Source organism: Onychostruthus taczanowskii, unplaced genomic scaffold (assembly GCF_017590055.1).
Source record: "Onychostruthus taczanowskii isolate IOZ18803 unplaced genomic scaffold, ASM1759005v1 scaffold10, whole genome shotgun sequence".
Classification (NCBI taxonomy): domain Eukaryota; kingdom Metazoa; phylum Chordata; class Aves; order Passeriformes; family Passeridae; genus Onychostruthus; species Onychostruthus taczanowskii.
The window spans coordinates 4,001,383-4,014,384 of NW_024496526.1; the positions used below are offsets into that span (position 1 = coordinate 4,001,383).

The following is a 13,002-nucleotide window of genomic DNA, read 5'->3' on the forward strand; positions in this document are numbered from 1 at the left end:
ATTTTTGAAAATACCAAAAAAAGGAAGTAATATCCTAGTCTTGCTATTTCGCAAGAGAAATATTAAATTCTTTTTAAAAAATCAGCTTCAATAAACCCTATACTGTTCTGGGCAGCCCTTAGTGTGACTCTGAACATCACATGAAAAAGTGCATCAGTAATGGTTGAGTTCTCTATATAATTTGGAGGGAATATATGTTTTTGAAGGTTTTGAGAATTGAGGTCTCATCTACCTAACAATTTCTACTGAAGTAAGAGGAAGCATGAATTTCAAACACAGAAATGTTTACATGCTGCCAGTCTGCACAGATGGTGCATTTTGCAGTTCATCATATTTCACTTTCACAGTGGACTAAGTTAACCAGTTCAGTATTAATACAAGCATAAAGTAAGTGCATGGAAAGATACCTTTCCCAGGTTTTTATACTCATGAGCCTAGCTCCATTATGAGCTGTCCCAAGTGACTTCAGCCTGCTTGCCCAGGGGTTCTGGGCAGCCTCATTGCTCAGCAGGAGTTACAGCACTTTGGTTTGCCCAAGCATGTAGCTCTAGTGATCAAGGGAAGAAATCTTGCAGGGAAAAAAATTTTGCAATGGCTTTCTCACTAGTTTTTTAACAAGGGAAGTGAAAAAGAGAAATGATTCCAGACTTGCTTTCAGTGGTGGATGTGGCACTTTGTTCCAAGGAGCATGTAATGTGATAGAGTTGCAGTCTTGCTGCCCAAATTGTTAACTATAGTGAGAATTGGTTTTTGTTGAGTTTTTGGGGAGTTGGTTTGTTTGGGTTTTTTTAGGGTATTTTTAAAAAATATTTAATTTTAAAAAAATAATTTTTAATTGGAAATGGCCTGGTTTTTAGCCTCATTTCAATGAGAAAAAATGTCCCCCAAACCACCACACTGCTAACTGAACTACTGATGGAAGGGACAGGTACCCTTTGCTAAATTTTATACTTCACAGAATTTGAGTGCTCTTTCTTTTTTGAATGTGAATTGAGTGTACTTTAATGGCTTAGTCCCTATTAAAAGCTCTTGTTTGTTTAATGGTATTGTATGTCAAAAATGAAATGGTTTTCTATAGTAAAAGGTTAGTTATGCACAGTTTGGGCTAATTGGTTTGATGGGACATTGAGTTAAAAGAAAATCTTAAGTTGTTGACCTACAACTGCACCATTCTTACAGGAGCACACTTGAAGCACAGTTAGTGATGGACTGGGCAGTTTGAGTGTGTAGTTCATTATGGTAAAGATGGTGAAATTTAGTTACCTTCCTCAGGTAAGATAGTCTTTCAGATTTCCAAAAAATTGGGACCACAGGAGTAATTACTTTCTGATGCTTATGCTTGTCAGCCTATGGTACTCCATTGTCTTAGCTTTCTAAAGTGGAAAAATGTAGAAGTTTCTAAGAATTTCCCTCAGAAATGGAGGCTTGTAAAGCATAAAGCAAGTAAAATAGTTACAATGAAATCTAATTCTGTATCTGATTATCCCTTTTAGATTTTTCACTGCTTTTCTTTCTTTTTTGAAAGTCTCAAAATATGGAGGACAGGGAATAAAGTATAGCCTCTTACAGTCTTTTTAGTAGTAAATTTACTTCTGAGATAGTTCTTAAGTAATGACTTGCCAGATTTTCATAAGTAATGGACAGAAATTCCTTATAACTTAAATTGTGTTTCAGGATCCTGCAATTACCAAGGCCTGTTAAACTTGAAGATCTTGCAGCTAAAGCAAAAGTTGCTTTTGGACAGACTATGGATTTGCATTACAGCAATAATGAGGTAATATTCTGTGTCCTTGAAATTCTTGCCTTGGCCATTGATCATTTTAAGGCTGAAATTTGCTCTTGTTAGAAGTGGGAACCACTTCTGTGACCAAACTTACTCCTGTGACAAAACCCCAGATTTCTTATGTGTGTTTTCTCAAACATGTAAGTCTTGTCCGAATTAGGATAGGCGGGAAATGCATGAAATGTTTCATGAGTAGTGTTATATTATAATGATGCCTCCGACTTGTTGAAGAGTGAAAAAATTATCCTCCTGATCTTCCACAGTCCTGTTGTGTGACCTTGGGAAATTTTTTACCTCTTTGAGCTTTGGCATGTTTGTAAATTTGAAATAGCTTTTATCCTTTCTTGTAGGTAATTTTCTTTAGGGATTAATCTTGTTAGGTAATTGCTAGAATGCAGCAGTTAGATAATGTGTAGATTGGATAACTGGGCTTAACTGTTGCTCCTCTAAAGTGTCTGGTTTCCAAAGATTTCTTGGTAACAAGGCCAACACTGTCGAGCCACTTATGCCTGATCAATATTACTTCTAGCTTTCCTTTAGAAGTAGAGATAGAATTATGAATAGCAAATGTATTTACAGATGTAGTATCCATTCTTAGGGGTTACATCTGGCTTTTGCCTTGAGTCAGCAAAGTGCATGAAGGCTTATTCATCTGCTTGGTTAAGCACAATGTAACTGCTGTATCTACCCTGCATCTTTGCAGAAGAAAATGCCAGTGATTGCTCTTTGTTAGTTACTCATTACATTACCAGACACTTCTGTGAAACTGATCCTCAAAATGAAGAATTCCAACAGAAGTTTTTTGGATGTTTGGAAGGTCAGGTAAAATGGCCCTTCATAATTCTTTAGCCTCAGCTCCTTCCACTAGTAGATTTTTAGGCATTTGAGTAGGTTTTCTGCTTCTTAACTTCTGCACTAGTTGGCAAATCATCCCATCACCTTTCAGAAATGTGATGGTAATAATGTGTCACTAGTATTAAAAGTGCAGTTTAACGAATAAACCCCCTCTTTATTTTATCAAGATCTTCCTCCTCAATCCCATCTCTTTTTGTATAAAAGTACTATATTTAAGCATCATTGACTGAAGCTGTTTACAAGTAGAATAGATTTAAAAATCTGTATTCTGTTTTTCCTTTGTTACAAGCAGAAGCTGTCATTTACACTCCTGAAAGACGAGCCAGATTTTCATTGTAATAGAATTCAGATTTCAACTGCACATTAATGGCATGATTTTCTGTTCTAAAGATATATGTAGGCCAAGTTAATTCTAGTTAATTAGATACAAGTAAGATTCTACTGAGGACTAGAGTTGTTGCACATGGATCATGTCTTCCTTAACAAATGCTGTTTTTCAGTGGAGAAATTCTGTTAGTCATGCAACTTTAAACAAGTGTATTTGTAACAGTTGAGATACAAAAATCTGCTTTATACTCTATGAAAGAGGACTTAGGTTTATCTTACCTTTATCTTATGTGTTAGTTTAGGCATTGACCCAATTGTCCCCATTTTGCTGGAACTTTTGGATAGTTAAGTTCTATATATGCAAAATGGTTGCTTCTTGTGAAGACTTGTTCTGATAGTAGAGGAATCTGAAGGAAGAGTTAAGGTTGAATTTTTAATACTTAATGGATCATTTAATAAGGTTTATTTTCAAGTTGTTTGCTATGAAGGGAAACATTCTGGTTGTTTCTCTGCACTTGAATTCCTCATTTTTTTCTTGGGTCCTGTTTAAGACTTTTTTTCTCCCTTCCCCTTGTTTTGTAGCTTGTAATTCCATTAACCACACAGGATGACCTGGACAAAGCTGTTGAACTACTTGACCGTAGTGTACATATGAAGAGTCTCAAGATACTGCTTGTAATACATGGAAATACACAGGTATGAGCAGAGATGCTAAATGCATTTTCCTCAGTTTTCATAATGAAATATAATTTGTATATTTTCTTAAAGATGGCATTTTCCCAATTGAATATCATAGTGATTGCTTCTTCATTTCACTTTAAGCATCCATTAGCGTTTTGTACTGACTCAATTTTAAGTCTTTCCTAGATCCTGTTCCTGTCTTTTTGTTTGCCTACCCTACAGTGGTAGAAAAGTGAACCTTAGTAGAATGATACAAAAAAAGCATTCAGAATTTAAGTAATGGTAGTCATTTGAAATTGTTCTTTAAGTCACATGTAGGAAGTTCAGTATTTGTTGTAGCAAAGACTAGTGGTCTACAGACTAAATGCTGAGATGTTTTGGTATTATCTGACAAATCATGGCATTGATATTCATAGGATTTGTATACTGGTGCATATTGAAAATGAATTTTAAAGACTACGAATGAGCTACTAAATAGATGAATTGTGACGTAAATTGGCAAGCTGCTTTTTTGACTGCTTAAAAATGGAATGTACTGCACAAAGCCTATAGAGTTTACAAAGTATTTTCATTGTCAGGAATGTAAAGTAATAACTGCAGGTTGTAATACTTATGCATTTTCAGTCACCCAATGTAAATAATGTGGAACCCTTGCCCTCACTGGAAGATTTAGATAATGCAGTGTTTGGTGTGGCAGACAGAAAAAGGCGACTGTCTGTAATAGGTAAGCTGCACATTTCAATAACTTTAATTGTAAAAATGTCTTTTGTCTTTTACTCTTCATGAAAATCTTGCTCCCAACACAGACCGTCTCTTCTACTCATCAATGACTACTATAAAATTTGCATTTGGGGGAATGGATTTTGAATATTAAGACAAAAGTGTTTTAAATATGTATAATACAGAAAATTATCTAAAATAATCCCCAAAAGTAAATAAGTGTATTTAGAGTTATTTCAGGGTAACTTAAAAAGCTGATGTTAGTGCTCCCCTTTATTTTCCAATACAGGAATGAGTTATTGAAAAATCTGGTTATATGACAATGTGTTTCCTTGCTCATTTTATGACCTCCATATTTTGTTACTGTATGAGCATTTGTTTAACATATTGATTTTGGGATTGATATAGCCTCTTTACTTATTCATGTTTTAAAGTTGAGTGATGTTAACTTCCAAATTTAATTATGAAACTGGAGAGCTAAATGAATAATTTTCCAGACAATGTAATAAATTATTGTGCATTTATCATGAATACATGTATTTGTGTTCTTAGAGACTTAATATTCAACAAAGAAAAACTGAAATTCTCAAGAGTTGGAAAGGATTAGTTGACATGAGTAGAAGCATTTTGATTTTGGAAATCCTTCCTTTCAAAAGAAGGAATTTGCTGAGCTAGATAGGTGGACAAATTATGTTTCTGTTCCTGTATAATGAAAATTCTCTTTAATGTCATTGAGACAACTCTGCCCCTAATTTTTCATAATTTCTGGATGGCAGATTTTAAATGCCATACTTAAGTCTTGTATTGCACAGGCATTTGGGGGATTCCTAAAGCAAGAAGTGATCCAGGCAGGCTCAGTGCCTGTGAAACATTTCAATAAAGCCCTTGAATTCTGGGTTAGTGGAGAGACTCTGACCAGCCCTTTTCTTTCAAAAGGTTCAAATACTCGTGATAGGAGTTCACCTCCCCCAGGATACATTCCGGATGAGCTGCATCAGGTGGCTCGAAATGGATCCTTCACCAGTATCAACAGTGAGGGTGAATTCATTCCAGAAAGTATGGATCAGGTATGTCTATGATTATTGAAATAAAAGTTTTTGTTAAGTTTATTTATGAAATACTGCTGTTCAAGAAGGATATGGAATTATTAGAAGGAACAGCAAGAAAGTTGATGATAACTCTGTAAAACTTGATTGGTTTCAACCTTGACATAAGGTTGAAATAATTGTGCTGTTTAGTCTTGCAGAACCTGTTTGTTTTTTTTCCCTGTCTCTTCAATTTTTAAAATATGCTATTACAAGGAGAAAGATAATATTCTTAATTGCCATGATAGTTGAGTGAGATAGTGATAGATGCAAATAACAGCAGAGATGCCAGGTGAAAACATTAGAAAGGACAAGCCCCTTTATTTTACTGAGAATGATATGTAAGCAAGACCGGCTTTACAACTTTTCCAGATAATTAAAAAGAGATTTTAAAAAAGAGTTTGGATCTATCAGAATTCTGAGCAAGTCCAGCTTTACAACTTTTCCAGATAATTTAAAAAGAGATTTTAAAAAAGAGTTTGGATCTATCAGAATTCCTAGTTGATACTTAAGAGTTGGACTCAATGATCCTTGTGGGTTCTTCCCAACTCAGTTTGGACCTAGTTGATACTTACGAGTTGGACTCAATGATCCTTGTGGGTTCTTCCCAACTCAGAATATTCTGTAATTCTGTGTGGTAGGTACTGTGTTGGGGTAGAGGCAAGGGGATGGCTGTAGGCCTGGCATAAATAAGCTCTGAAAGTCTTCCCAAATTCACTTTTTTGATGTATAAAGATCACAAATGTATGGGATTTTTTTTATCTTACTCACCTGCATTAATGTAGGATATCTGCATGCTTAGCAAAATAAAAATCCTACTCTCTGAATATAAAAATTGCCCTTCAAAACAGCAGGAAAAAAGAGCTGGAATGTAACTGCTCACAGAATTGGCAATGGAGAAAGAGATATTTCAAGGAGGAAAGAAAAATAACGCTGCATACACAAATCAGTTCAAGTTGTTGTTGACATTGGCAGTGTATTTACAAATGGCAAGAGGCAACGGTTTTTATGAGCTGACTAAATGAGAGACAGATGATAAAATAAAAGCAAGGGGATAGTGCAATTTGTTGCACAATTTTAATGACTGAGCTGAGAACAGGGACTCATTCTCCTACTTTCCAGACCAGGGCTATTCATTATCATAGCCCTGTGGTCAGATCCAGACTTAGTTACTTTTGGTGTGGGCAAAGTGATTTCTTGTCACTGACTGGTCAGACCCAGGTCTGGATTCATTCCAGTGAAATAGTTACTTTTGGTGTGGGCAAAGTGATTTCTTGTCACCGACTGGTCAGACAGACAGATGATCCCTGAAGCCTGGGATGTTCAGTCGCTAAGTATTCCAGAAATATAAACCTGTCATGTATGCATTGCTGTGTGAGCTGTCAGCAGGTTTAAATTAATGAATTTTGCTTTCATAAAAAGCCAGGTTAGTTCAACCTAAGCAGCCTCAAGGGCCAGTTTGGGGTGGTGGGCTCACAAATTCTGTTTGCTCCCCTGACCTACATTGCCACATCACCTTGGAAAATGTTGGCCATGCTGCCTTTATCTGTCGCAGCCTGCCCAACAAAGACAAGAAGTGAATTTGGAAGTGGACGGTTTTCCTCTGCTCTGCTGTTGATCTGCCTGAGCACAGCTATTGGCACTCTGACAGCAGACCTCACACTTCCTGTAAGAGATGAGGGGTTGGATGAAACCCATGGGCTGCCAGTTGGGCCATAGTGCATTGGCTTAGAGAGGTAATCAGTATTGTTCAACATGAGACAAGAGGAATAAAAATGCTGAACCTGTGATAAATGTTGTCCTCCCCAGTACAGAGTTCATTTAAGTGTTTGAGTTTGCGGAGTGCAAACTCACTTTCAGAACACTGTTTCTTTAATAAGTCCTTGATTGTTGTATGGCAAAGTAGGTGCCCAGGACCTTTAAGATGCAGCACAGACCATAAAAATTGGAGGGGTAACTGCTGAATTTACAGCAGAAGACTGTTGTCTAATTCATGGAAAAGAATAGATGTTATACAACATATCAAAACAAACTTCATTTTAGGAAGGAGCTCATTTTAAGGCAATAACTGAGCTTCCCACTCTGTTTTTACCAGTTCATATCTGATTTGCATTTTTTTCTTATTAGCTGTCTTATAGCAAACCCCTTAACTATTTAGGGAAAAAAATTGAAAAAAGAACCCCTTGAACTTGTTGATCTTCCTCTCTTTATTATTTATTAGATGCTGGATCCATTGTCTTTGAGCAGTCCTGAAAACTCTGGCTCAGGAAGCTGTCCCTCGCTTGACAGCCCGTTAGATGGGTAAAAATTATTTACATTCATTATTTAATTATTTATCTGTATTAGATTGCATAATGTCTCAGTTGTAAAATACAACTCCTCTCAAGTGACAGTGCTTCTTCCAGAACTTCTTTTGTAAGTTATAGAATGTTTATAAAAGCTTATTGAAACTTAATTGCTTACTAATACATGGAAAATACTGTAGCACTTTTTTTTTCCCCCAATAATTAGTGTTTAAACTGCAAAAATTTAGATTTAAGGTCCTACAAAAATGTACTGAAGTTTTTTACTAAATGTTGCTAGGTCTTTCACATGGGTAGTGTATATACCCTGGCCGTGAGCCACTCCGTTAAATTTACAGTTCTTAGGCACTGCCATATGAAGTAGGCTTTCCTTTTCCAAAGCAGGGGGTACCCAGTTCAAGGAGGAGGGTAGAACAATTTTCTGGCTTCAGCAGTCAATCCCATCCTTTCCTTTGCAATTACTGTCTGTTGCTCTCCCCTTGTTCCTGTTGCAACTGATTTTTCTTTGTTAAAGCCCACCAGTCAGCAAGAGGCAGTGTGTGTTGTGGGGGGTCTTTTTAGATTGACCTCTGAGGAGACCCCTGTGTTTTGAGGGGGTCACTGTCCACCAGCCAAGTCAAGTAGAGCATATTCCTGTTTGGTTTGTGGTGGTCAGGCAAATAACCTTGGGTTTAATGTGTAGATTTGCTCTTTGTTTATTTCAAACTGCAAAACTAATAAAACTGCTAATAAAATATTTTATTTAACTGGTAGAAAGGTGAAGAGTTGGAGGTCACTGCCTGTGGCAATTAATCAGAGCTGTATTATTCAGTAGTAGTACTGTTTCATTTCACAATATATGGTTTGAGGACACAAATAGATTTGATCTAACAAATACAGTTTTCAGTTTAATAAGTCTGCATATCACAAGCAAGAAGACAGTAGACATTAAAAGTATTTTGTGGTTTTAGTGTGGTAGGTTATACGTACACAGTATTTAATGTAGCTCCATAGAAAATAATTTTTATCTAATTGCCCAATTTAATGGTTTTGTGGGGTAGGAGTCAGTGGAAGAAGGGGAAACAAAGCAAACTTAATGCAACTCATATTTCTTCTTCAAAACTCTTTGGTTGTTTTTGTTTACTTAATTTGTCACCTCTACTTAGTTTCTTTTCCTTTTTTTTTTCCCATTTAAATATTTCCTACAAAGATGTAGGTTTTGTGTCTCCATTTAGCTTCTGTTACCCATTAGAGAAATTCTTACCAGAAAAAGGAGGACACTGTTTTGGTATGTTTATGGAAATAAACTGTTATCGATTGCTCTGACTGGCAATCCCATCCATTCCTTTTGGTGGCTGGGAGTTACATACCAACTGTAGGTAAGAAACAATGTGATCATGTAAGAAGCAAAAAATTCTTCATCATTCTATAACTCAATAAAATCACTCTCTTAATCCTATGACTTTCATGGAGAGAAGAGGAAATGTTTTTTCTCATTAAAAGGTTCTACATTTCTGTAGTTAAATTTCCTCAAGAGTTTTTGTAGTTGTTATAACCCATTTTGCCAGTCTGTAAACCTTTGTGTTTAGCCGTAAAAGTGTTAAACATAACAGTGTTCCTTTGTGGCTGTACTTCTGATAATTCATGTTTTTACTAATATCATTGCTCATTAACAGAGTCTCTTGCTTTCCTACCTACATTAAGCTCAATGAGCAAGCTTTTCCATTGTCGCTGATCCTTAATTTTTACAGTTACCTACTAGAATTGTTTCAGAATTGAGTTCCACGTTTGTAAACTGGTGCAGCAATCTGTATAGCAGTGGCTTTTCATCAGTAAGAGGACAGTAAGCTTGAGTCTGGATTAACAGCAGTTTTTAGATTCTGTGTATTTTTACATTTCCAGGGACAACTATCCCAAGTCTCGGATGCCAAGAGCACAGAGCTATCCAGATAATCATCAGGAATTCTCAGGTAGGCAAAAATCACTAGAGACACACTAGCTTTACAGAACTGCTCCTCTTGCAGATAGTAGGACTTAGAAGGGATGTTCACACTGGCGAAGTATTGTATTACACAAACAATATGGTAGAAAAAAGCAAAACCACCCCAAATGCACACAGTGAAAGATATTGTGGAAATGCAAGAAATCTCACTTTTCTTCCAGGTTATTGTGTGTAACTCCTAGTGGGTGTAGTATAACTATCTGCCTCTGTAAAAAGAGTAAATGTTGCAGTGCATAGGGGCATGCAACACTTAGTTAAATTGGACTATAATTAATATCTGTCTCTAAGATGGTGTATAACTGTGGTTAATTTATTTCATTTGGAGGTGATAATCCCAGTAAGCAGTTAAGCCCCACACAGCTGCTTGCTTACTTCCCCATGTGAGACTGGGGAGAGAGCCCAAGAGGAAAAGTAAGAAAACTCATGAGTTAAAATAAGAGCAGTTTAATAGCACAGCAAAAGCTGCACACATGAGCAAAACAAAACAATGAATTCATTCACCACTTCCCATCATCACACAGTTGTTCAGCTATTTCCAGGAAAGCAGGGCTTCATCACTCCTAGTGCTTACCTGGGAAGACAAACACCCTCACTGCGAATGTCCTTCCTTCCTTCCTTCCTTCCCAGAGCAAAACCTCAGATAATATGGGATATCCCTTGACTCACCTGGGGCCAGCTGTCCCAGGTGTGTTCCTTCCCAACTTCTTATGCCTCCCAGCCCACTCTACCAGCTAGCAGGGCAGTGTGTGAAGCAAAAAATCTCCTTGATTTTGTGTGAATGTGCTTCAGCAATAACTAAAAGATGTTATTAACAGTGTTTTGGCCACAGATCCAAAATGTAGCACCATACATGCCACTATAAAGAAAATTAACTCTATCCCAGCTAAAACAAGTACATGGAACCTTTGTTTTCTTCTCTGTGAAATAAGTATCACTTCGAAGTGCTCATGACTTCTATATTTGAAAGCAATGCAAAGTGACAGGATGGAGAACTGTGTGCTGTGCCTATGAGTTAAGCATCACCACTAATGTTTTTTTCATACAAATACTCTGGCTCAAATCTAAGTTGTTGTGCAAAAAAAAAAAAACAAAAAACCTCAGGATGCAAAGTGCAGTGGGTAACCTTGAAAGTGCTCTGAAGTGTTTTCTCACAGTCATGTCTCACTACAAAACTTTGCTGTTGAACAGTAATTAGTTTCCAGTAAATCAAAAGGGTTTTGTGTTTCTTTAGTCTATTACTTATTTTGAGGCTTCTTTTTATTTTGATTTTGAAGCTTTATCCAGATAAATCTGTGATGGTGAGTTTTTTCTTTTTAGAATTCTAGAGTGCTTAAAAGATTGCACCACTTTTAAATAAAAATAAAACTAAAACTGTGTGTAAGTAGCATTTAGGTGGCAGAGATAAGTACCAAAAGAGTTGGAAATGTCAGAAATTACTTTGCCTTTTGTATAATCATAATCTAGTTTATTTGTGTTCGGTTACTTTTCTAGTAAGATCAGTTACTTTTCTAGTAAGATCATCTTGCAATGTTTTTTATTGGGATTTGTTGCATTTTTTTCCCATTCCATGTTCTGGTATGTTAGCAATGGGATAGACAGCAATCATTAATTCCATATTCAATATTTATTCTCATGATTTGAAGTGTAAAAGAAGCAGAAAAAATGTCAATCTGGCCTAGTCCTTCCTCCTGCCACCACCAGTACTGGGCTTCTGCAGAGGGGTGTGTAATGTTCCCCTCTCAGAATATACTCCTAGTCACATATTGCTCAAGGATTCTGTAAATGCAAGATGTTCTTCTGTGATTTGATAGATTTTTTTCTTTCCACAAATTTTTCTTGTCCCTATTTCAACTTGTATAAACTTTCTCAGCATCAGCTGTAAGTTGCAATAGAAAGTTGTGCAATTTATTGTGTTTTATGAAGAAGTATGTGCTCTGTGACTTTTTTAAGGCTTGGTTTTCGTAGGTCTTTTTTTTTCCTTTTACTGTTTTTCCAGTGGATTTTTTTGGTTTTGTTTGGTTTTTTTATGGCCCTCTTTGCTCCCTTTGAGCTGTTGATTTTCTAGTATATAGAGGCCTACATTCCTTATGGAGGAGCAATTTGTATCTTTGATCACCTCTGTAGTTCCGAATATTTTCCAGTTTTACTGAATTCTTTGAAATTGAGTAGACGAAAACTTGGTTCAGTGTATCTTACAGCATTTAATTTTCTTCTCAGCTAATGCAAAGAGTTCAGCTGCTGCTTTTTTGGAAGTGTCTATCACAAACCTTTACAGAATCCTACACTGAATTTCATCTGCAACTTCAATATACAGTCATGTAGACTCTTAAGGGCCTTCTCTAATTATTCTGTTGGTTTTATTTCTCAAAGTGATTTTGTCACTTCACTGTTCCTTGTTCTGTACAGAGAATTCATGGATAATTAAACTGCATGAGTTTTAGCCCAGAGTTTTAGTTCCTGCGGACTGTTGGCTGTTTCCTTCCTTCTTATGTACTTATCTTCTAATCAATTATTTATGCATGAGGGACTTTTTCCCTTATCTTATATTTTTCCCCCCCTCAATGACTTTTAAAAGAGGATCTTTTGAATGTGTTTTAGTAATTCAAGCTGTGTTGACTCATTCACCAGTTTTTCATATTTATACAACTTGAAATTATATTCTTTGGAATAGTTTCTCCTCTATAAAGTATTTTTAAAACTGGAGTAATCAGGCATACTGCAGTCCTCCAACATTCTTATAAGCAAGAGGTTACAAACCACTTGAGCTGTTGAATTCTTGTTCCTTTGAGCCTTTTAGTTCTTATGAGTTGTGTAATTTCATTCTATAAATCTTTTTCCTTTGATGCTTCAACTGTTCATTTCTTCTGATATGTTCACCCATTGTAAGTTTGTATTACCAAAATTATTAATTTAATGTGCTTTTGTCACATTTTTGATTTTGAAATGAATCATTTTATTTTCTAGTAGAGTATGATATCCCAATATTTGAGAAATTTGGAAAGGGAGGAACTTATCCCAGAAGATATCATATTTCATATCACCAACAAGACTACAATGATGGTAAGCACTGCAGCAGTTTTATTAATCTGTTTTTCTCATCTGAAAATGTGAATAAAATTATAAGATCTTAATGAAATTAAATGAAAACATTGAGAAAATTGAAAGCTTCAGTTCTTTCCCCAAACTCACTTGCTAAGCTTCTAATGATTGATAGAACCTCTGAACAGTTTTATCTCTGGTAAAGTTATGGATTACACAATTCCTGAC

The 13,002-nt window shown here is 36.0% G+C and overlaps 1 protein-coding gene across 2 annotated transcripts in view; it reads left to right on the top strand.

Moving 5' to 3' along the window:
- MAP3K2 (mitogen-activated protein kinase kinase kinase 2) overlaps positions 1–13,002 on the top strand; it is a 49,632-nt gene that overhangs the window by 20,170 nt on the left and 16,460 nt on the right. Inside the window, exons 5-11 of one of the 2 annotated variants that reach the window (XM_041407070.1) lie at positions 1,675–1,774; positions 3,548–3,661; positions 4,271–4,370; positions 5,303–5,433; positions 7,673–7,752; positions 9,636–9,703; positions 12,700–12,795. In XM_041407070.1, coding sequence (XP_041263004.1) covers positions 1,675–1,774; positions 3,548–3,661; positions 4,271–4,370; positions 5,303–5,433; positions 7,673–7,752; positions 9,636–9,703; positions 12,700–12,795 — 689 coding nt within the window. The remainder of the gene's footprint in view (positions 1–1,674; positions 1,775–3,547; positions 3,662–4,270; positions 4,371–5,302; positions 5,434–7,672; positions 7,753–9,635; positions 9,704–12,699; positions 12,796–13,002) is intronic. The other variant, XM_041407079.1, reaches the window with a different exon arrangement.